The sequence below is a fragment of the Paramormyrops kingsleyae genome, chromosome 5 (assembly GCF_048594095.1).
Source record: "Paramormyrops kingsleyae isolate MSU_618 chromosome 5, PKINGS_0.4, whole genome shotgun sequence".
Lineage (NCBI taxonomy): Eukaryota > Metazoa > Chordata > Actinopteri > Osteoglossiformes > Mormyridae > Paramormyrops > Paramormyrops kingsleyae.
This window is the reverse complement of record NC_132801.1, coordinates 28,471,897-28,494,625: the sequence shown is the minus strand read 5'-3', so window position 1 is coordinate 28,494,625 and position 22,729 is coordinate 28,471,897. Positions and strand designations below refer to the sequence as shown.

Here is a 22,729-nt window from a genome sequence, read left to right as displayed (position 1 = left end):
GGTGGGGGTCATATTTAATGTGGAAAAAATCTGGTTAATTCAGTCAGTAGTCACTAAATGTCACTGTTACCGGGTCGTATATGGTACAATGGGCTGTAAAGCAAAAAAAATAAAAAATTCTTAACTTTGATTAGTGGGTTGAATGTAAGGCAGAAATAAAAGGAAGGGTCATATATGACCCCAGGGGTTCCCCAGTGCTACACACCTTCTGACTGAATAAGTCAATCAACTTTCCAGTCAACTGAGAAAATCACTAAGATTAACCAAGGGGGTGGGGAGAGTTCCAAGGGCCTCTGAGAATAAGAAAACACACAAACTTCTTCAATGTCTAATTTTTGTGCTTTTATTTCTATCAAATATCTATGCCTTCATTTCTACCAAATACTATCCCTTTATTTCTATCCACCTAATCTTTATTTCTATCAATCTATGTAAGCATGTATGTATTTAGCTATCTAATCTATGCCATTAGTTCTACCCAATCATTATCCTTTTATTTCTATCAGTCTATGTATATACCTATGTATTTACCTAATCTCTATGCCTATATTTCTAACTTTATCCCTTTATTCTTATCTATCAATCTAGGTATCTAAGTATATATCTGTGTATCATCTGATCTCTACGCCTTTATTTCTATCTATTAATAGATACATCTATGGATTACTTCTATGTATCTGTCTTTCAATCTACCTAATCTCTATGCCTTTATTTCTACGTAATCACTATCCCTTTTTCTATCAATGTATCTATCTTTCTCTTCCAAATCACTATACCTTTATTTCCATCTATCAATCTATATATGTATATCTACATGGTACTTGTACATATGACAATAAAAGAATTGAATGTCTCTCTATGCCTTTATTTCTAATAAAGATATATATTGATACTATATTATGATTATTGGACTAAATTTAATCTACTTAATCTCTATGCCTTTATTTCTATCAATCTATGCATCTCTCTCTATACCTTTATTTTTACCTAATCACTATCCATTTATTTCTATAAATCTATCTACTTAATCTCTATGCCTTTATTTCTATCAGTTTATGCATCTATCTCTATGCCTTTATTTTTTACCTAATCACTATCCTTTTCTATCAATATATGTCTATCCATGTATCTATCTTTCTATCTACCTCTCATCTAATCTCTATGCCTTTATTTTTACCTAGTCAATATCCCTTTATTTCTATCAATCTATGCATCTATCTACCCAATCTCTGCACCTTTATTTCTACCTAATCACTATCCCTTTTTCTATCAATCTGTCCTCTTGAATCACTATCCGTTTATTTCTATCCACCTCTCATCTCTATACCTTTATTTCTATCTATCTATCTATCTATCTATCTATCCCTTTATGAGTTCCCTATGTTGAAATCCAGTCTGCCCAGCCGATGGTGACATCCGGACCAGCTACGTCCACAGCACACGTGTGTCTCAGAGCCTCGTATGGGTCCTTCAGTACCTGTAATTTGACACTCATTGGTACCATTTCCTTCCTATTTTTACTGGACAACAGCAAAAAACTAAGTTTAGCTTACCTGCTTTTTCAGCATTAGTTCCCAATATACAGTCATCAGTGGACTTCAGTATGTAGGTTCCTATAAAATATCACATTTTTGACATGTGCATCACGTAGTACAATGTATCCACTGTCTGTATTTGGCTGCTGAATGTCATACAGCAGAGTGTATTCAGTGTTTCTCTATTTACCTGCTGGGTGTAAAACAGCAGGTACGCACTGCTCTCCCTCTTTCTCAGCACCTGTCCCTCATCCAACCTTTTTACGGTCAGGTCACTGAAGGACAGCCAGCCCTTCTCTGCACGACTGAAGTTGTCGCTGATATAGTGACCTACAAGGAAAGCAGGAAGGACGACCTCTGAATATACATTCTAAACAAATGTCTTCTAGGTCACAGGACTATTTAGCATCGTAGCTCAAATCACATTTGAGCAGCTACTCAAGCATGACAATTCTCCCTGCCCGAGTATAACATACGCAAGAGCAGGGGGGAATGTTACAGTACTCGCGAGTGACATCTCGTCGCGGGACAGAACCTGTCTGAGGGCCCTGTGTGCGCATATATCTAACCTACCAGAGGTGGCGCTGGAGCCCAGGTGGCTGAGAACACCAGTGAGCTGATATCGGTGTCCGGTTGGCTGTGCTTTCGGCGTCTCAGAAACCGCTGCCTCTCCCTGAAGGGGAAACTCACCCTGAACTTCATCTACCTCTAAGGTTGCTCCAGCACTCTGCGCATCTCCAGTCTCTCTTACTCTCTTCTCTTACTAAGCCTTAGTAACACTAATGTCACTCTCTCTTTCCCTCTAACTCACTTGACTTCCTCCAGCTGTCCCTACGCTCAGCAGTGCAGGTGTATGCTGCCCTGTGCCTGTCTCAGGTCCGTCTGTTTAAGGGTCACAGGAATCACGGGACAAAAACACAAATGAGGTGACCGCAGGTGCTGGGGGGAGTTGATCTACTCTTGCTGGCCTCACCGCTACCACCTTGAAATTGTTTACCTCTAGGAAATCCCTCTACAATGTCTACATACTTTGCTGCATAGTACATTGTATTATAATGATATAGAACGGCAGGGGGCCCTAAGGAACTCATCGACTGTCCTGTGAAGGTCTGCACCAGTGCATACAGACTGTTCTGACAGTATTCCTTTGAGAAACTGTAGCATATTACGTGGTTGAGCTCAGGCAGGTTTTGGTATGTACCTGCAGGGGGCGGTGACTCCTCTGTAGGTAAATTGTGGCACGGGGTATGGCTCTCCTCCTCCACAAGTCCTGCATCACCCTCGCCTGGCATCCTAGGGACATCCCCTAGTCCATCTTCCACCGACCTGCACGGGATCCATACATACAATCAGACTACTGTCCATACATATCCATGGGTGTTTATAAGGACCGTTTGTCTATTTACAGAATTTCCCACTTATTAAAAGAATGCAGAATGTGTATGATTGCGTTTGCTCTCATTTTCGGCATTTATTGTACGTTGCTATGCAAATAACTTACGTATGTGCCTCTTGTGTGGTTTCGTCATCCTTCAGATGAGGCTCCTCAGGGTCTGCTGACTGGGGCGTCCCTGTGACCTGGGAGAAGTGGGGGAGCAGGGTGATCTCCCTACAGAGGAGTACCGGGTCCCGCACTTTCTTCAGCTCATACTGTGGGGTGTAGCTGAATCTCTTGAAGTGCAGGACCAGGACACTGTAGATGCAGAAGGAGAGTCAATGACAAAGGGGAGAGGAACAGTACTGAACACACACATCTCATTGATTGTAAGCAAATGAACTACATGCAGGTCAATCCAAAAACATCCATTAGTCACACTCTGCACATTACTGAGCAATATGTTTGTATATGTGCGTTTTTCGTATTCATTGGGAAAGTAATCAACTCACCGAGGCAGCGTGAGGAATGACCATGAGAGCACAGCCTGGCTCCCACCGCAGGTGGCACAAGTCAGCTCCACCTCTGCGTCCTGTATCAGCACACAGCAGTAGTCAGCGAGGAGTGCCTTCTACCAGGACCATTACGGCGCAACACTGCTGTGTGTCTGTACCAGCTAGACAAGAGTGCCGTCAGTGGTTGTACAAGTGTGTGTTTCTTTGGAATACAGCTAGTTGTAGATGCTGTGCATGCAGAACCACAGACACCTTGAAATAGTTCCCCAAGAGGTCTTGCACAGAGACGTGTGGGATGACATCCAAGGACAGATGATTGAAGTCCTCCACCCTGGTGGACTGTACTCCACAGCTGCCAGAAACCAAGAAGAAAAGAGATACAAAGAAGCAGAGTATTTCGTAAATTTTGAATCACAAACAACTGGACCTTCGATAAGAACTGGATCCCTGACACAGGTGTTTTACTGCTTAATGTCTTTGTGGCAGCAGTATGCAAGTGCTTCAGCCAGGTATTTAAAACCAATAAAACCTGCAGGGTGTACCTGGCACAAGTCTTCTGGCACAGCATCTCAAAGCCCAGGTTTCCCTCAGCAGGACAGGTGTAGACGGATGTCCTCTCCCCGGCCTGGATTATGCTTCCCAGCTCATTCAGCCTGGATGTCAGGCAGCTGAAAAACTCGTGGGCGTCCTAGATGACAGCAGATAAAAGATACTTGCAATCTGACACTGTTTAAATAAAACTGCTGCTGTTTAACAATTTCCCAGTATGTTGTGTGATGCAATATCTTTATTTCACCATCATATACAGTGGAACCTCGGATTACGAGTAACTCTGTTCACGGGTGTTCCGCAAGACGAGCAAAGATTTTTAATAAATTTTGACTTGGAAACCGAGCAAGTCCTGGTTTACGAGCGCCAAGTATCGTCAAAAATCATATGGCACACATGCGCTCCTTGTTTTTCTTGTTTTTACGTGCGCTCGGCTTCAAAATAGGAAGCGCATGCGTGCGCTTCTTGTTTTGACGCCGAGCGCACGTCATCAGAACTGAACCAATGGTTATACACTTTCTCACGCTGCGGAATTGTGGGTAATCGTCTCTCATGCTCGGTCTGAGTCGGCATGCCTCACTCGTATAGTCAAAATTTAGAAGAAAAGCACCACCTGAAAAAGGGCGTAGCAGTGCGAGCGATGAATCTGTTTAACGACAATGCAATGTCCACATTTTTGCGAAATCGAAAAGGAGGCAAAAGAGGCTTTCATTGGATGGGTTCCTTGTTAAAGTCGCACAAACAGAAAAAGATTCCAGTGAGCCAACAGATAGCAGTGATTCCGTTAATTATAGTGAAAGTCGTCCTACAAAATAACCCTCCTCTTCTCCTCTCCCTCACACCATCCACGATTCTTTTCAAAGGTAAAGCGCAGGCTAATTTGTCTTGTGTATTTTTACTTGATATTTTGTATTAATAACTTTTAAATGAATATTTTATATGAGTTGTGGAACGGATCATATAAGTTTCCATTGTTTCTAATGGGAAAATTCGCTTTGATATACGAGTGCTTTGGATTACAAGCATGTTTCCGGAACGAATTATGCTCATAAAACAAGGTACCACTGTACTCCTTAGTCAAAAATCTTAACTTCAGAATAGCTTGATTGTGTTCAAATGTCAAAGAATTCACTTACATTCTGCTCGTCTTCATCAAAATGGCATGCAACCTCTGGAAGCAGATTCTTCAGTAAAGCCATCTTCTGCCTTCTACTTGATCCATGTGTGGAAGCCAGTAGTTCGGAGAAAAATCTGGAAATTTGGAAGAGAATGGCAGTTGGTATCTCCACTGTCACTCAAATCATTGGATTTTTTGATTATGTCATTCACACAAGTACAGACATCTTTGCGAGTTTGCACGAGGTGGATATTTCTGCTACGTGCCTCAACAGGTCAGCAGATGGGACCAGCTGCCAGTATTCCTCCTGCCTACTGATGTCACCGCAGAAGGACGGCAGGTGGAAGAGACACTGCAGGGTGGCGTTCATATAGCACGTCTGCCCAAGGTTTGGTAGCCTGGAAGACAGAGAAACATCTGCCTCAAAACCTGCCCACCCAGGTCTTTGGTGGTGGTTGGAACAGCTGGGGAATCCTGCAGTGGAAGGTTCACAGGAGCGTAACGCTTACCCAAGGCAGACCAGCCGCTGGCTCTCTCCCACCGCCGCATCACCCCTATCCCCCATGAAGCAGGGAAGCAGCCATTTGGGGATCCTTGGACAGGAGACAGTGCAGGAGAGAAAGGGAATGAAGTGATAAAAGCACATCAAACATCGAAACAGGGTTAATTACGGATTTGCCACTGTGATCATACATACCTTCTCAAGGACCTTTCAGGTCCCTCATTAGGGGGGATGTCCTGTGTCATCACTGGAGGGGACTGGTGCTCCTCTACACTGGTATCAGTCGAGGAGGCGCTAGATGTCAGTGACTTGGAGGAAACGAGAACAAATTCTGTTTTAGACAGGGAAACCAAGATACTGCTGTATTCTAAAATCACACTGGAAATATCTCTGATCTGTGTACCTCCGAGTTGACAACGGAGAGGCTGGGACTCTGGCCGCTCGAGAGTGCATTGCTGTCTCCAGAGTCCCTGCAGTCACCTGACAACCCTCCGTCTTCGTCAGAGCTAGAACAGCCAGAACTGCCACCGTGAGCGGAGAGTTCAGGTATGAAAGTGACTGAAAAAGTTAGAGCTCTAAGGAAAACTGGGGCACTACCTCTCCTTCGCTCTCGACTTGACAAGTTTCAGCCATGGAAACTTGCGCTGGAACTTCAGTCTTCTCTTCTGGGGCTTATCGACGTCTGCCCCTTCAGCAGCAGAGATGTTGCGTTGCTGTATTACAGAAGATGAATCAGTGTATGGAAATGAGTCACTGTATACAGAGGCAGAGATAAAGAGTATATGCCCTCCCAAATGTCACCACCTTTAGGCTTGGTTTATCGAAGCTGTATTACTCAGCCTCCCCCCCGCAAAAAAGACAGAATGTGCTAATAATGAACTGCTAGTTTGAATAACAGAGAGTTTATTATATAACTTAAGGCTGAAGATTACGAGCTCCCTCTCTAATCATTTTCTCGGACTGCATTTGGTCTATATGTCCGCAATTCCAAAGATGGAGATGCGGTTGTGATTTAAACGTTTATCTACGCCTTTAGAAATTAGCCCAGATTTAACTCTCCATTAAAGGTAACATTTCACGGTAATGAAATTAAACTGATAAAAAAAAAAAGAACTTACCTTTTTTCTGGGCCAACAGGAAAAAACTCCACAAGACATGGTGATCACGCTGCAAGACATTTTGATCAATCTGTTTAGTTTGAAAAATGCCTTTTGAAAAGTGACTAAATTAGAAGTTGCACTCAGTTAAATCTAACCGCCGCTAAATCTGATTGGTCACTACAGACATTCGTATCATAACTAGGGATGCGCGTAACTGGTACGCAAGTAGGCATTCACATTCGAAAGCTACGTGCGGCAATCCATTGCTATAGAACAAATGCGTACGTATTTTATGTACGTTTGCGTTAATTTCTTGCCATAGCATCGCAAATGCACATAAAATGTCTACGCATTTGCGCTATTGATCCTAACAGCATTGGCTTTGACGTCAGCCAAAAAATACAAAACAAAAAGGAAGACTTAAATAGTTTGCTGTATATGTTACCTATAAAACACATTTCGACTGGTTTATATGCCTAGGTTTATATGCATCGTAACAAATACGATGACAAAGAACTAAAGATCAGTAAACAGTTTCATGAGCTCAAATCTTATTTTGGAATGAGAAAATCGCGGTAATACGGTATTACCGTAATACCACCCAAGCCTGGCCGACACCCCTCCCCCTGTTGTATCACTTAATATTTTTCTCTCAGCAAGACAGTTAAACCAACCTATTTGCTACATATAGGTTAACCCACATATCCATTCTCTGTAACCGCTAATCCCATTCATGGTCCGGAGCATATCTCGAGGGGCGCAAGCTGGGTCGCCAACTCTCACGCATCTGGCGTAACACACATGCTTTCAGATTCTCACTCTCACGTAAGAAATCTTACGGCAAATCTATGTAGGTTTATAATATAATAATTAACTACATCAAAAACTTTGGGGCAGTTTGCAAATCTTAGAGAGTATGAACAAGATAATAAATGCGTCACTTGTTAGTAATCTCACTGCAGCCATCTGACCAAAGCTGGGAACCCTGCGTGCAATTACGCAGGGAACAACCCAGGATGGGGCGCCAACCCATGGCAGGGCAAACATATAGGTTTATCACTGATTTAAAAAGAAAATTTACCGTGAAGCAGAATTTCATAAAGGAGGAAACATGTAGGCTGTGATCTATGTGTACACACATGAAAGGATATTTTATTTTGCATAACTTTTTGAAATGTAAAAGGTTATTGGTTGACCTCTGACCTGTATTGTAATTGGGTTAGGTGGGATGGGATACGCGCGAACAGGGCGCAGGACAGAGAACCGGAGAGCGGTTCTTGCTTGAGTTTTGTCAGTTAAAATGGACCGTTTGTTTCGAACCCGTGGCTCGGGTAATTGTTTGTCATTTGAAGTAAATGCAGGACAGACACAGTTGGCGACGAGGATTTGATTCCTTTTTTGTTTTTTTTAGACGCGACGGCCAGGTTGCTCCAGTTTACATTGACCAGGTAACTAATCATTTTTTGTCTTTGAAAATTTAACGACAGAAGAGAGAAAAGGTATAATTGCACTGTACATCATTGATAGTGTGCGACAGTTCGACGAGTCAGTCGAGACGTTCGCTAATTACGAGGAACGTTTTTTTTTTTTGTTGCTATTTTGGGCGCTAATCAGATAGAACAAGGATGACGGAGAGTAGTGTTTTCATCCGTATTCGGTCCTGAAGTTTTTGCCTTGCTGAAAGACATTCGGTAAAGTCTCTCTCAGAACTGTTGGTGGTACTCAGAAACTTTTACATGACCAAGATAAATGTGCTGGCTGAAAGATTTGCGTTCAGGAGCCATCGGCAGCAGCCAGGTGAAGCGTTTGTTGACTATATTGCTAGCTTGAAGGGATTAGCAGCCACGTGTGTTTAGCTTGAAAGAATGGCTCCTAGATGCATTTCGTCTGTGGAACGTCTAGCTGAGAACTACGCCGGATGCCGTTGGTGGTGAATGACTGGCATGGCAGAGAATGGTGGAAATTACCAATAGCTTCGAGTGCAGTAAGGACGGATCACGTCTGCCCAGAGAACTGTCGTTTCAAGGATTTTCAATGTCGCAGCTGTGGAAAAACTGGATATTTGGAACGTAGAGGTTGTAAGAACAAGAGCAGCACCGGACAAGGCAAACCACAGTTTGGAGTAGTGGTGGGCGGATCGATCCAAGTATCGATAATAATGTTGGTATTGATATTGATCAATACCAGTTCAATGAGATCGATACTTCAGTTTCAATCTCTCTCCCGAATGCACTGTGGCTGTCTGTGTTCGCGCTGCTGCTCTCAATTGCCGCTCACGGCTGTCACGTGACTCGGCAACGCCAGGCTAGTAAACAGGCGCGGGCGCACACACATACTTTGTTATAAATATTATAGTGTGTATTACAATAGTGGGTCGCTGAGTCATGCTCGCAATAATTAAACAGCAGGGATAGTTCGTGGTTTAATCATCAGATGGCGTTTATTACACCCACACTACTATACAACCCACACACCGGCACTGCTCACCGTGCACGTCGCCCCGTTTACTCCTCATACACACACACTACATACAATGATGAACATTATCCACTATACATGACATATCACACAGCACATTTATAATCACACAAGCGATTACTGAGAACTTTTTACAAGGTGGCATCAGTCCAACATGCCGCCCTGCCGGCTGGTACCTCCGCACTATAGTATTTATTTACTTATAAACTTTGCCCAAATTCTGTCCTGGGTTTTACCTAATTAATCAAAAAAAAAAATCACAAAAACACTTAAAGGCAATGAAAATTAATTCAGCTGTAGCAATTTGATGATGCATCCACCTTAATTAAGAAGTATCGGTATCGTATCGGCGATACTTTCCCTGTATTTACTTGGTATCGCATCCATACCAAATCTTGTAGTATCACACACCACTCGTTTGGAGCTTCAGTGAATTCGTCAGACCGAGCGTCGAGAATGCGAGACGGATCGGGGGAGGACTTTCTTGAAAGCAAAATGGAGAGCCGTGAACAGCAATAGACTGAGGATGCAAAATATTGGACTGACAAACTGTTCAGGGGTTGTGAGTATGTAAAGCTGTATAGGGTATATAATGTAACGGAGTTAAAATTTATTTTGAAGTTGATACCGGAGAAGCGATGTCCGTAATTTCAGATCGCCTGTACAGATCCAAGTTGAAAAATGTGAAGTTGCAACTGTCATGTCGCTCTGAGAACACATACGGGTCAGCAGTTAACCTTGCTGGGTAAATTGGTAATCGTACAATGAGGGAACCAGCGCGTAAGGCTACCATTACTCGTGTGACGGGGAAGAGGTCCAGCGCTTATCGGTGGAGACTGGATTCATGCCTCAAACTAGACTAGTCTAAGGTGAACGGGGTAGACATTTCTGGTCCTGTAGTGACAGTGTGTGGTCAGTACCAGTGTTGGGGAGTAACGAGTTACATGTATCGGCATTATGTAATTTAATTACAAAAAAATGTAATTGTAATCCGTTGCAGTTACTAGAAAAAAGTGTAAGGTTACACTTACTTATGGGAAATATTCATGAGTACAATTTTAGTTGCATTATAAGATTGTATGCAAAACCTTGCTAATATCTTTAACTATTTTTATTGTGCTTTTCATGTGTTATGCTAAACATCCTCCCCCTTTCCCTCCACAGCCGAAAGTTTGAAACTATTCGATGCTTCTGATTGGTTATCCTGTCCCGTCTACATTTGCAGCCAATTCTGTTAATTAACTTGCCTGAGCTGTCTGAGTTTCTGTTGCAGGAAATGGGAGACAAGGAAAGGAATGCATTCCATTGCTGGAAATATAAAAAACATTTCCGATACATTACGGAAAAAGGCACAAATTTAACTGTGCAATGCAGTGCGTGTTTACCGGCTGTAAAGATGCTGTCGACACCTAAACAGTCCATGTCCAACCTAAGGAAACATCTAGAGGTAAGTGCAGCTTACTGTAACTGCAAACAGTCATATTAAACAAGGCAGGGAAGGCATGCCTACCTTCAGCGTGCCACACCATGCTTCTAAAGTGTAATGCCCGGTACACACTGTGTGATTTCAGCAATCTTATAAAATCATTACCGATCACACTGTGCGATACGGATCTAATAATCTTGGCTATGACAGGTATGCAGACTGTACGACGACAACACCAACTCAATCATAAGATACGGCGCATAGGACAACAAAACAAAATGTAAACACTGACCATGCGTAAACACCACAATGAATCGTGTACCGCGCTTTAAAGCCACACTGGCACTTCTGATCCCGTTGACAGAAAATGTGCCGTCCTTCTTCAATATGCTAAGGTTATTGGTAATTTATGTTAGGTCTGATATTAGCACTCCCGACATCCTATGTCGTATTGAATTTTGAAAATTCACTAACTAGCTATAACCCCTGGATGATGCAGCCTTACCACTCTGCTAATCCATTTTATTTTACAGTGCTGCGAAGACAGTTTTAGGCTACTCCGCGATTTGTGATTGAAAAATTGATTTAAACAGAGTGATTACACAATCAGCTGAAATTGCATATTCTGTCTGATGCAAGAACTGTTCAGAAGTAAAATGGAACCATTTATTTCCGCAAGTATATAAAATGTTTGTATCATAATGTAATCCTGAAGTGTCACGGAGTGGTCAAATCACTCGCAGTTTATCTTGTTTTGACTCCCAAAAAGTTTATATTATGAACACACATTAGAATTTAATAGCCGATGGCTGAAAATTTACATTTTAGGTATATTTTATGTAACCATTAATGTTATGACTTCATGTATTGAAAGGAGTTTGACAGTAGTCAGTGTTTAGTACTGCTGTAAGGTAAACACTACCAGGTTACAAAATTTCAAAATGGTTAACAGTTGAGAATATTCATTCATAATTTAAAAAAGTAATCAAAAAGTAATCAAATGTAATTAGTTACATTACTTTCATATAGTAATTGAAATAGTTACTCTATTTAAAATGGAATTGTAATGAATTACATTTCCAAAGTAATCTTCCCAACACTGCTCAGTACAGCGTGATTTTCAGCTCGGAGTTGGGTCACAGCTACATTGCGTGTGTCACCAGAAACGAAACCAAAGTTCTGTGAGGCCAGACCGGTACCGGGCGTTACGGGATGCCGTCGATAAGAAATTGCTGCAGTTAGTACAGCACGCTTTCGCGGGGGAGCATAGTGATTGGGCGGTGCCACCTGTATGCATTTCGAAGAGAGATGATTCGGTGCACATGTATATGCGCATAAGGTGAGACTTCTTTTCTATGCTAATGGGTGAAAAACAGTGATAATTTCGTTGACGAAATATTTTCGTTATAATTTTCATCAACGACAAATTTTCACTGACGAAAACGAGACGATAACTAAATAAAAATTAAGTGATGATGACGAAAACTATAATAAAAATATATTGACATTTTCGTTAACTAATAAAAACGAGACGAAAATGTGAGTGAGGGACGTTTTTGGAAATGATCCAATCAGAATTAATCTTGGTGCGTGGCGCGGTGAGACGCACACGCACATTTGGAAAATTAAGATACTGATTCACCTTGCGACGCGAGATGCGACAGTACATCTTGCATACATTGGTGGGTGTCTGTCTGACTTAAACTAAAATGACATGGCAATGGCTGGGAGAAAAAGAAGATAAGATATATGGAATAATTTCACGTTTGATGTCAAGACAAACAAGACCTTGTGTAAACCGTGTGGAGCGGAAATCGCTGGTAAAAATACAACAAATCTAAAGCGACATCTGCAAGGTAATTTTTTCAGGTCATGCAGTATTTGCAATGGCATTACTGCCAAATACAGTTTTTCTTTTAAATAATTTGGAGTTGCACTTTTGCTTTACAGAATGAAGAATGTCATATGCAAGTTCTAAACAATGCATATCTAATTTTTGGTTTTTATGGAAAGACGATATTCCACATATTTAATGAGACTTGGCTTTATTTAATTTTAAGTTAGAATATTTTGTATATTACCACGGTTTAACTAAATTACATTTAAATTAAACCCAATATATTTTAGTCAACTAAATCTACAGTAGATTTAGTCGACTAAAATCTTATGCTTTTAGTCGACTAAAACTAGACTAAAACTAAAACAAAACAGATGACTAAAATATGACTAAAACTAAAATTGCATTTTAGTCAAAAGACTATGACTAAAACTAAATTGAAATCTGCTGTCAAAATTAACACTGGTGAAAAACATTTTATGAAACTGGATTTGACGCAGGCTAATACACAATTGTAGTTGGATGAGAAAAGTAAGCCATTTCTCACCATTAATACACAGAGAGGTCTGCATGTCACCATTTGAAAAGTGTGTGGTGTGGCAACGTGTATACTAATGTCTCCACATTTAACACAATCTTATAGTACGAATGCCCATGAACTCCTTGTGTATGTCGTCCAACAAGGCCGGCACATATATAGTGAAGAAATCCTGGTGTACAATGTGCACTCACTTCACCTCACAGCTGATGCCACCACATATGGATCATTTGACACATGCATTGTGCTACCTGCACCACCTGAAAAAGATGGTTAGATCGGGAAACCAAGCCCTAATTCAAGTAATAAAACGGCTCCAAGAACGTTGACAGATTCAAACGCCAACAACTGAAGAGGAACCAATACATATGAAACATCCTAATAATGTTTACAACATCCTGCTGTGAAGTTCTAGAGAGGACCAACTCAGGAAAGCTCTTATGTAGAGTTGAAATCATACCTTTCCAAGCCATGTGATTCAAAGATCTATAAACCTTTATATGTGGTCCATGAAAGATGGAGGTTCTAGGCAGAACAAGCTTACAAGGGAGGGCAATGACCCTCAAAGATGTTCTTTTCTATCCTCCATGATCTTGCTTAACAAATGAAATTAAATATGTACATAGTATTATTTTTTGTCATTGTCATATATTTTCTCATTTCTTAAATGCTAGTGCTATTAACCCTCTTTTAAGGAGTGTTTTCCTTTTTGTAAGACAGGTCTGTTTCTACGTAATTCTTTTTTTAAAAAATAAGTCAATTGCTGTGGCTCCTGCCTCCTGGGTAGAGGAGATGAAAGGGGTAAGGATACACACATGTAAAAGTCCATAATTTGTGAAAAGTGACACGTGATTAACTTTTTTGTGAATTGTTTTAGGTTCTGAATGTGTAAATGGACTGTCTCATCCAGATTCAGGACAGAGAGTGAAAGTAAACATGTGACTGCTATTTCCTATATTGCTCCACTGTTAATGTAAATAAATCATATCTCATACTCTGCATATTCTGGATCTTCCTGAATGTATAGGTGACGATGAGGTGCCACTAAAACAGAGGAAAAAATCATCTCCTTGAAACCCCTCTCAAAATCCACCAAGGGCTCCATAAGATTCCGAGTTGTAAGTAGGGCTGCAACTATCGAGTATTTTTGGAATCGAGTATTCTGTCTTTTTTTTTTTTCTTCTTCATGGAGTAATCGGATAACTCATACTTTTATGTTTTTAAACTATATCAATATTGTGTTATGCAACATGAAAGGCTGCTTAAAATGAGCATACAATTGGCTGTTATTCCTCACAAAAAAAGGTTTTTATTCAAACTCAACACTTTTATTAGATCAAAGCTTAAAACCTTTGGCTTATTGGCTCCAGAACTAAGCCCATTTAATCAGCCTTTCTGTGAAACATTTATGATGTGCATGAAAGAAAACTATGAAATACAACTTCACAAACATAGGCTAACCTATCTGTCCTTAGTTTTATTTTAATTAAAACAGGAAAATGGGGTGTACCCCCTGCTATAGCCCATCTGAGAATAAAGAAGGAATAAACAAAGTATAAAGGTACAAAATAGTAAAAAGAAAATATAAATAAACCAAGTATTACTAATAATCCAACTTAAACGCAACAGTTCAGTTTCCAATTGTATCCAGATGAGGTAAGTAGGTAGAGTGGAATGTTTGTCTTTGGGCAATGTTACGTGCAAGGTAGTGAGTGCTTGTCTTAGAGCAGTGCATGTGCAAAATAGAAAGAGAGAGAATTTGTCTTGGTACATGTGTGTGCAGTGCATGTGCAAGCCTTTAAAAGAGCAAGTGGTGGTTACAATGCAAAAAGGTCAGCATATTGACATGGTCAGAAGTAAGGCTTGCCCTACGCTTTGAGCCAATGTTCCCAGCAGCAGAGAACAAACGCTGTGAGGGCATTGAGGTGGCTGGAATAATGCAAGCTTTGCCAGGTTTGGGTTTCTTGCTGCATTTTCTCTCCACCATGGCAGTAGATCCTCTTTTTTGGAGAGAGGATGTTCACCAAAAAATTGAAAGACCTCCCTCTGCACCTCTTGATTTTGCTTCTCATTCTCCCCTACACTGCTATTGGAGTTTGATGATGATTTGAGAACATTGAGAAATGATCCCTTGGCTTGAGTAGCAGGGTGGTCTTCTATGTTGGTGGTGGATTCATTTCCCCTTTCATTGGACTGTCTTTCTTGCCTTTTGGTTAGTGCCATTGTTTGAATTATGCTTTGGACCTTAAATGATTCTTCAAAAGGTAAGACCTTAAGTTTTCTGAACCGGGGGTCCAAGGCAGCAGCAAGGAGGGCAATGTTAGGGTCCTCAGGTTTAAATACAAACAGGTCTTCCCACCTGTCAGTTACCTGTTCAGCGGCAAGACCCTGAAATGCCCTCACTGGTGCAGTTTCAAAAGCTGAACTCGGGGTGGATTTTTTGAGGGTCTGTGCCAGCTGTGGAACCACAGACCGGGTCACATATTGTTCCCCGCTCAGGAACACTGTAGCCCCCTCGAAAGGTTCAAGGATCTGAGTCAGCTCTTCAGTCATGATCCACTGCTCTGGCTTCAGATCCAAATAGTGATGCTTTCCCCGTGGGTTGACTGCAGGTTCGGAAAGAGCTGCAGTCACTGGCCATCTCTTCAAGGAGCCTGGATAGTATACGAAGTGTACTGTTCCACCGAGTACTGACATCCTGTACCAACATGTGCTGCTGCACTGCCATTTGCTGCTGCTTCTCTTTAAGTTTTGTGCAGGCTAATTCGCTCTTTTTGAAGTGCTCCACCAGGCATCTCGCGGAGGCCACACAACTCGAGATGGCTTTATTTTTCAGTGTATTCTGCACATCTAAATTCAGTGTGTACCCTGCACATCTAACAGAGGCCCATCTGTGTCTCTCTCTAAGAATTCTGGCAGCTGCCACTACATTGGCCCCATTGTCATGGACAACTGCCTTCACCTTTTCAAAAAACCAATCAGCAATGTTTGTGGCTGTATGCCTCTCCTCCAGAGGCATTGTAGTAAGGGAGAGGGACTTCATTTCCCAATCATCTCCCAAAAACAACCCCCAGATTAGCCTCTGTGGCCACACTCACTGTTGTGAGTGCAACACAGTCTGTCTCCTTAAGAACACTCTTTTGAATTTCTCTGTTATTTCTGAGTACTTTTGCTCCATCATATTTGTGAAATGTGTTCTTGTGGGAATGGTGTATTTGGGATTGAAAGCTTTAATCATATTCTTAAATCCCGTGTCCTCCACCATGGACAATGGGTGGATGTCTGTGATGAGCATATTCAATGTTGGTAAAAACTGCAGCTGGGGGGGGAATCATTGATTTGTACAACAAAAGTAAATCTATATGCTGATGAGTGTAGATTCATCCATCTTGCATTTATTATTACTACCTTATGTATGGGGAAGGCATGTTTTGAGATGTAACCTATCACAGCACACGCGGGAGGGAGAGATGAGGGATAAAGTACATGAGGGAGATCTTGGGGCATTTGCTCTCTTGCTACTTGTGCCTCGTCACTATCGACTCATAACACAGGCTACAAATAATTACAAATACTGTACGTTCTAACAAGAGCTAGTGTTCATATCAGTTAGCAATCGTAAAAATACGATACCTTGTAGAAGCTCCGAGTCCGCTTGGAGAAGTGCAGTTCACTTTAAGATGCTTTCGTTTCAGTTGCTGCAGCATTGACGAAGTACTATTATGGTAGGCCAGGTCCGTTTTACAGTGTATACACTACGTTGTCCACCTTATGCAGCATAAAATGGTCCCACACTTTAGAGATTTTCTGCCTTTTACGCACACCGGTATCTTCATTTTCCTACATTGCCATAGAGAGCAAAAATAAATCGCGCCGCCTTAAATCTTTGAAATGCGCTTCAGTTAAAACAGTCAGTGTAAAACAATGATACCGGTGCTGCGCAGTAGTCTACAAAGTGGGAGTGATACGATAATAGATGGACTTTGGTGACGAATTAAACGAAGCCTCGAGGCAAAGAATTTACCTTGAACATTTTTTGTAATCGAATCATTCGAGTTACTCGAATAATCGTTTCAGCCCTATAAGTAAGAGAAATCACTTTTGGTGTAATTTCACATAAGCTACAGTGCCTTACATACAGTATTCAACCCCGCACCCCCGGAAAGTCATGACTTTCTGGTTTACAGGCTTATACATAAATTTTCCCAGTCTGTATTTTCTCTGTGAACGTTAATGCTCTAGTATATTTCTAAAAGGCAAAAAGTTGTGTAACAACTGAAACTACCAACACCACCTACATTACTAAGTAAGAAACTGCTCCTTTATTTTAAACTAATTACACATTACCTGAACACAAGATGACTATCTGGCCAGTTAGGGCACTTTTCCACCGCACCAGGTACCGTACTTTCGGTACTTCCATAAAGTACCAAAAGTATGGTGGTACTTTTGTTTTGGTTTTCCACTGCCGTAAAAACTGGTACCGGCGCCAAATGACATCAGTAATCGCCCCTGACTGACATCATCACAAAGCGCGACGCGGTATTTCTTTCGCTGGATTTAAACATGTTATGCTCCTTCACTTTCCTGTAGTCCTGCTTAAGTTTTTTGATTTTCAAGCGGCATTGTTCGTTGTTTCGCATGTGCCCCATTTCTTCCAAGCGGCTTGCTATTATGGCAAATACTTTTTTATTTCGAGTCGTGTCATCCAAATCCCGCTGGATCTGTTCATTCGACCATATGGCGATTAAAGCCTGTTTCCCCTCGCTTGTCCATCCTTCCGTTTTACTTTAATATTTTTGTTTCTACTGCTTTTTATTTCGTTTCTGGTTGTTCGCTGTGTGTATTTTGTGTTTCAACGGCAGGCTATTTGCATAACCAATGGACAGCAAATATGTTTGTAAGTCCCACCCCGAAGTACCCCAGCTGGTTTGGCACTTTCGGTACTGGTACTCGACCGGAAGTCAATGGAAAAGCAAAAGTACCGTACCAAAAGTACCGTACTTTGTGCGGTGGAAAAGCGCCCTTAGCTGTACGTTAAAATTCATTATACTACGGGACCGTTGAATGCTTGAATCTGATTGGCTGACGAACGTTCTGAGGTGTGCAATTATTTTCAGGGAAACGCAGAGCGAACGTAGTTCCAGGCAGCTCTCTTGACCGCATTACAGTTCCATATCACTTCGCATAGTTAACTGTAATAACGGAAATTAGCATACAGTACCTATACAGCACACAGGACTAACAAAAACAACAACATGACAGACGATTTTCCGAAAGTAAATTTTAATATTTACGGTGAATATGAAACTTTCAACAACTGGGCTGCAGCAGTATTAGACAGTCCAGATGAAAAACAACATAAACGGAAGCGGACATCAAAGGCAGCCAGCAACAACAAAAGACATAAAACGATCAGCGAAGAACAGCTAGACATACTCGAGGGAGAAAAACACGAAGAAAACACCAAAAAAACAACAGCTAATGACGTTTTGGAACTAGCAAAAGAGTCGTTGGATGAGATGCGGAAGAAATAATCCTACTCACAATAGCGATTTAAGTAGAAAAACCGGACGAATCCCTTGAAATATATCATCTGATCGATGTCTTGAGGTGTGGCAACCGTAGTATAAGCGGAATAATTGACTCCGGACCGTTGAATTATTAGAAAAATAATGCACACCCGAGGTGTAATGGCCACTCCGCTTCGCGTCGTGGCCGCATCACCACCTCGGGTGTGCATTATTTTTCTAATAATTCAACAGCCCGTCGTCAATTATTCCTTACTTATGTAACTGACTGAAGTTTATATCATTCTTTCATTGTCTGTTCTCAGATAAACCATCTACTCAAAGCACAACTGCCCCGAGTGTAACTTTTCAGATGTTTATCCTTCAAATGGTATGTGTGTTCGGCTTCTACCTGTCTATTGACATTAAATAATATTTATCATATTGAGTAACGTGAGCAGCTTAACTAAAACTGGCTGTGAAATTATGCTCAGTGTTGTGCAATTTTAAACGAAAATTTGACCTATGCATAAGTCTGTGAAAATATGAAGAATGGTCACAAAATTTTGTTTAACATGCAGTAATCATAGCAATAGAATAAAATTTCTTAAAATTATCAATATATATCTATCCATGTATCTATCTTTCTATCTACTTAATCACTATCCCTTTATTTCTATCTACCTCTTATGTAATCTGCCTTTTTTTCTACCTAATCACTATCCTTTTATTTCTGTCGATCTAATCTTTGTGCATTTATTGCTAATCACTATCCCTTTATTTCAATGTAATCTTTATGCCTTTATTTCTATCTCTATATGTATCTTAATGTATATCAATCTATGGATTATTTCTATGCATCTGTCTTTCAATCTACCTATTCTCTATGCCTTTATTTCTACGTAATCACTATCCCTTTTTCTATCAATTTATATATCTATCCTTCTCTTCTGAATCACTATTCCTTTATTTCTATCTATATATCTAATCTCTTTATTTCTACCTAATCACTAGGCAGCGTGAGGAATGACCATGACAGCACAGCCTGGCTCCCACCGCAGGTGGCACAAGTCAGCTCCACCTCTGCGTCCTGTATCAGCACACAGCAGTAGTCAGCGAGGAGTGCCTTCTACCAGGACCATTACGGCGCAACACTGCTGTGTGTCTGTACCAGCTAGACAAGAGTGCCGTCAGTGGTTGTACAAGTGTGTGTTTCTTTGGAATACAGCTAGTTGTAGATGCTGTGCATGCAGAACCACAGACACCTTGAAATAGTTCTCCAAGAGGTCTTGCACGGAGATGACATCCAAGGACATTAGCAGCCACGTGTGATTGAAGTCCTCCACCCTGGAGGACTGTACTCCACAGCTGCCAGTAACCAAGAAGAAAAGAGATACAAAGAAGCAGAGTATTTCGTAAATTTTGAATCACAAACAACTGGACCTTCGATAAGAACTGGATCCCTGACACAGGTGTTTTACTGCTTAATGTCTTTGTGGCAGCAGTATGCAAGTGCTTCAGCCAGGTATTTTAAAACCAGTAAAACCTGCAGGGTGTACCTGGCACAAGTCTTCTGGCACAGCATCTCAAAGCCTAGGTTTCCCTCAGCAGGACAGGTGTAGATAGATGTCCTCTCCCAGGCCTGGATTACATTTCCCAGTTCATTCAGCCTGGATATCAGGCAGCTGAAGAACTCATGGGCATCCTAGATGACTTAGGGGGGATGTCCTGTGTCACCACTGGAGGGGACTGGTGCTCCTCTACACAGCTATCGGTCGAGGAGGTGCTAGATGTCAGTGACTTGGAGGAAAAGAGAACAAATTCTGTTTTAGACAGGGAAACCAAGATACTGCTGTATTCTAAAATCACACTGGAACTATCTCTGATCTGTGTACCTCCGAGTTGACGATGGAGAGGCTGGGACTCTGGCCGCTCGAGAGAAACAACTGGACCTTCGATAAGAACTGGATCCCTGACACAGGTGTTTTACTGCTTAATATCTTTGTGGCAGCAGTATGCAAGTGCTTCAGCCAGGTATTTAAAACCAATAAAACCTGCAGGGTGTACCTGGCACAAGTCTTCTGGCACAGCATCTCAAAGCCCAGGTTTCCCTCAGCAGGACAGGTGTAGATAGATGTCCTCTCCCAGGCCTGGATTACATTTCCCAGTTCATTCAGCCTGTATATCAGGCAGCTGAAGAACTCATGGGCATCCTAGATGACTTAGGGGGGATGTCCTGTGTCACCACTGGAGGGGACTGGTGCTCCTCTACACAGCTATCGGTCGAGGAGGCGCTAGATGTCAGTGACTTGGAGGAAACGAGAACAAATTCTGTTTTAGACAGGGAAACCAAGATACTGCTGTATTCTAAAATCACACTGGAACTATCTCTGATCTGTGTACCTCCGAGTTGACAACGGAGAGGCTGGGACTCTGGCCGCTCGAGAGTGCATTGCTGTCTCCAGAGTCCCTGCAGTCACCTGACAAACCTCCGTCTTCGTCAGAGCTAGAACAGCCAGAACTGCCACCGTGAGCGGAGAGTTCAGGTATGAAAGTGACTGAAAAAAGTTAGAGCTCTAAGGAAAACTGGGGCACTACCTCTCCTTCGCTCTCGACTTGACAAGTTTCAGCCATGGAAACTTTCGCTGGAACTTCAGTCTTCTCTTCTGGGGCTTATCGACGTCTGCCCCTTCAGCAGCAGAGATGTTGCGTTGCTGTTTTACAGAAGATGAATCAGTGTATGGAAATGAGTCACTGTATACAGAGGCAGAGATAAAGAGTATATGCCCTCCCAAATGTCACCACCTTTAGGCTTGGTTTATCGAAGCTGTATTACTCAGCCTCCCCCCCGCAAAAAAGACAGAATGTGCTAATAATGAACTGCTAGTTTGAATAACAGAGAGTTTATTATATAACTTAAGGCTGAAGATTAAGAGCTCCCTCTCTAATCATTTTCTCGGACTGCATTTGGCCTAAATGTCCGCAATTCCAAAGATGGAGATGCGGTTGTGATTTAAACGTTTATCTACGCCTTTAGAAATTAGCCCTGATTTAACCCTCCAATAAAGGTAACATTTCACGGTAATGAAATTAAACTGGTAAAAAAAAGGACTTGCCTTTTTTCTGGGCCAACAGGAAAAAACTCCACAAGACATGCTGATCACTCAGTGTGAGCCCATGTAGTTTGAAAAATGCCTTCATATGAAGTGACTAAATTAGAAGTTGCACTCAGTTAAATCTAACCGCTGCTAAATCTGATTGGTCACTACAGACATTCGTATTGTAACTAGGGATGTGCGTAACTGGTACACAAGTAGGCATTCACCTTCGAAAGCTACGTGTTGCAATCCATTGCAGTAGTAGTATTTTTTGTCATATTTTCTCATTTCTTAAATGCTAGTGCTATGTAACCCTCTTTTAATGTTTTGTTTGTGGTGATTCTGACTGAACTGAGAACTTTTACTTTCACTAAGTTGGTAATATGCTATGTTACATGGCACCGTCTATAAAGGTAATGCATTTGTCTTGTGCTCTGCCCAGCTCTTACGTTGGTTGATTGGATTATTGGTTGATTAGCTCAAATATTTCAATAAACAATAATACCATCAGTCAAGCCTTGACCATCTTTTGGGGGAGATGCTACAGTTGGCATTATAGGGAAATCATGGGATAAGTATGGAGCTGGTTTGCAAAACAGGCTTAAGTGTAGATTTCTGTAATAACTCCAGCACAGTAGGTGGCAGTATGAATCGCTGACTCTTCTTTTAGGGTTAATGTTGCCATTAGGGTTAGATTTGGTATTGGAATTAAGAAACTTGGAAGATAGATGATGGATGGAAAAAGCAAGAAATACAGTGTTATTTAAACACCATAGGCCTAAATGAGCACAAATTTAAAATGGATTTCCCCTAGATTTTAAAACCTTTGTTATTTTTAAGTTTCCTGCAGAGGTACCCACAATAATCAGTTATTTTTCTTTATAATAAGAACATAAAAACTATACAAATGAGAGGAGGCCATTCGGCCCATCGACCTCGCTTGGGGAAATATTGCATGATTGCATTGACATATCCATCCCTTTTTGCAAATATTGACAACAAACCACCAAACCGATTTATGCAGCACAAATCTGTTTTCACACGTAAGATTACTGGGATGATAATACAGTAATTTTGAAGTGTGTCTCAAGCATGTTCCACATAATGTGCCAGCTAAGATTATTCATAAATTGCTTCATCCCTGGGGAA

The 22,729-nt window shown here is 41.4% G+C and overlaps 1 protein-coding gene and 1 long non-coding RNA gene across 6 annotated transcripts; one reads left to right on the top strand and one right to left on the bottom strand.

The window, feature by feature from the left end:
• Positions 1-323: 323 nt before the first annotated feature.
• Positions 324-7,809, bottom strand: LOC111845550 (ubiquitin carboxyl-terminal hydrolase 37-like). Of its 4 annotated transcripts, none has more exons than XR_011991803.1 (18): positions 6,712-6,877; positions 6,191-6,306; positions 5,997-6,099; positions 5,789-5,901; positions 5,601-5,684; positions 5,358-5,489; positions 5,111-5,225; positions 3,968-4,113; positions 3,678-3,777; positions 3,423-3,502; positions 3,037-3,228; positions 2,737-2,861; positions 2,347-2,417; positions 2,109-2,208; positions 1,726-1,865; positions 1,554-1,613; positions 1,166-1,477; positions 324-1,073 (listed from the first exon to the last, which is right to left on the bottom strand). XR_011991803.1 is itself a non-coding variant. In XM_072712533.1 (18 exons), the coding sequence occupies exons 2-17, from the start codon at positions 6,748-6,750 to the stop codon at positions 1,599-1,601; spliced, it is 1,671 nt and encodes a 556-aa protein (XP_072568634.1). In that variant the 5' UTR covers positions 6,751-6,760; positions 7,775-7,809; the 3' UTR covers positions 324-1,477; positions 1,554-1,598. The 4 variants fall into 4 exon arrangements, 3 of the variants coding, with proteins under 3 accessions (XP_072568634.1, XP_072568633.1, XP_072568635.1); XM_072712533.1 differs by adding an exon at positions 7,775-7,809 and having other exon boundaries at positions 324-1,477; positions 6,712-6,760; XM_072712532.1 differs by having other exon boundaries at positions 324-1,477.
• Positions 7,810-7,929: 120 nt separating this feature from the next.
• Positions 7,930-19,776, top strand: LOC111845519 (uncharacterized). Of its 2 annotated transcripts, XR_011991805.1 has the most exons (5): positions 7,930-8,141; positions 10,445-10,618; positions 14,000-14,090; positions 18,809-18,873; positions 19,497-19,776. It is a non-coding gene; the product is annotated as an uncharacterized lncRNA (long non-coding RNA). The 2 variants fall into 2 exon arrangements; XR_011991804.1 differs by lacking the exons at positions 7,930-8,141; positions 10,445-10,618 and having other exon boundaries at positions 12,905-14,090.
• The last annotated feature ends 2,953 nt before the right edge of the window (positions 19,777-22,729 follow it).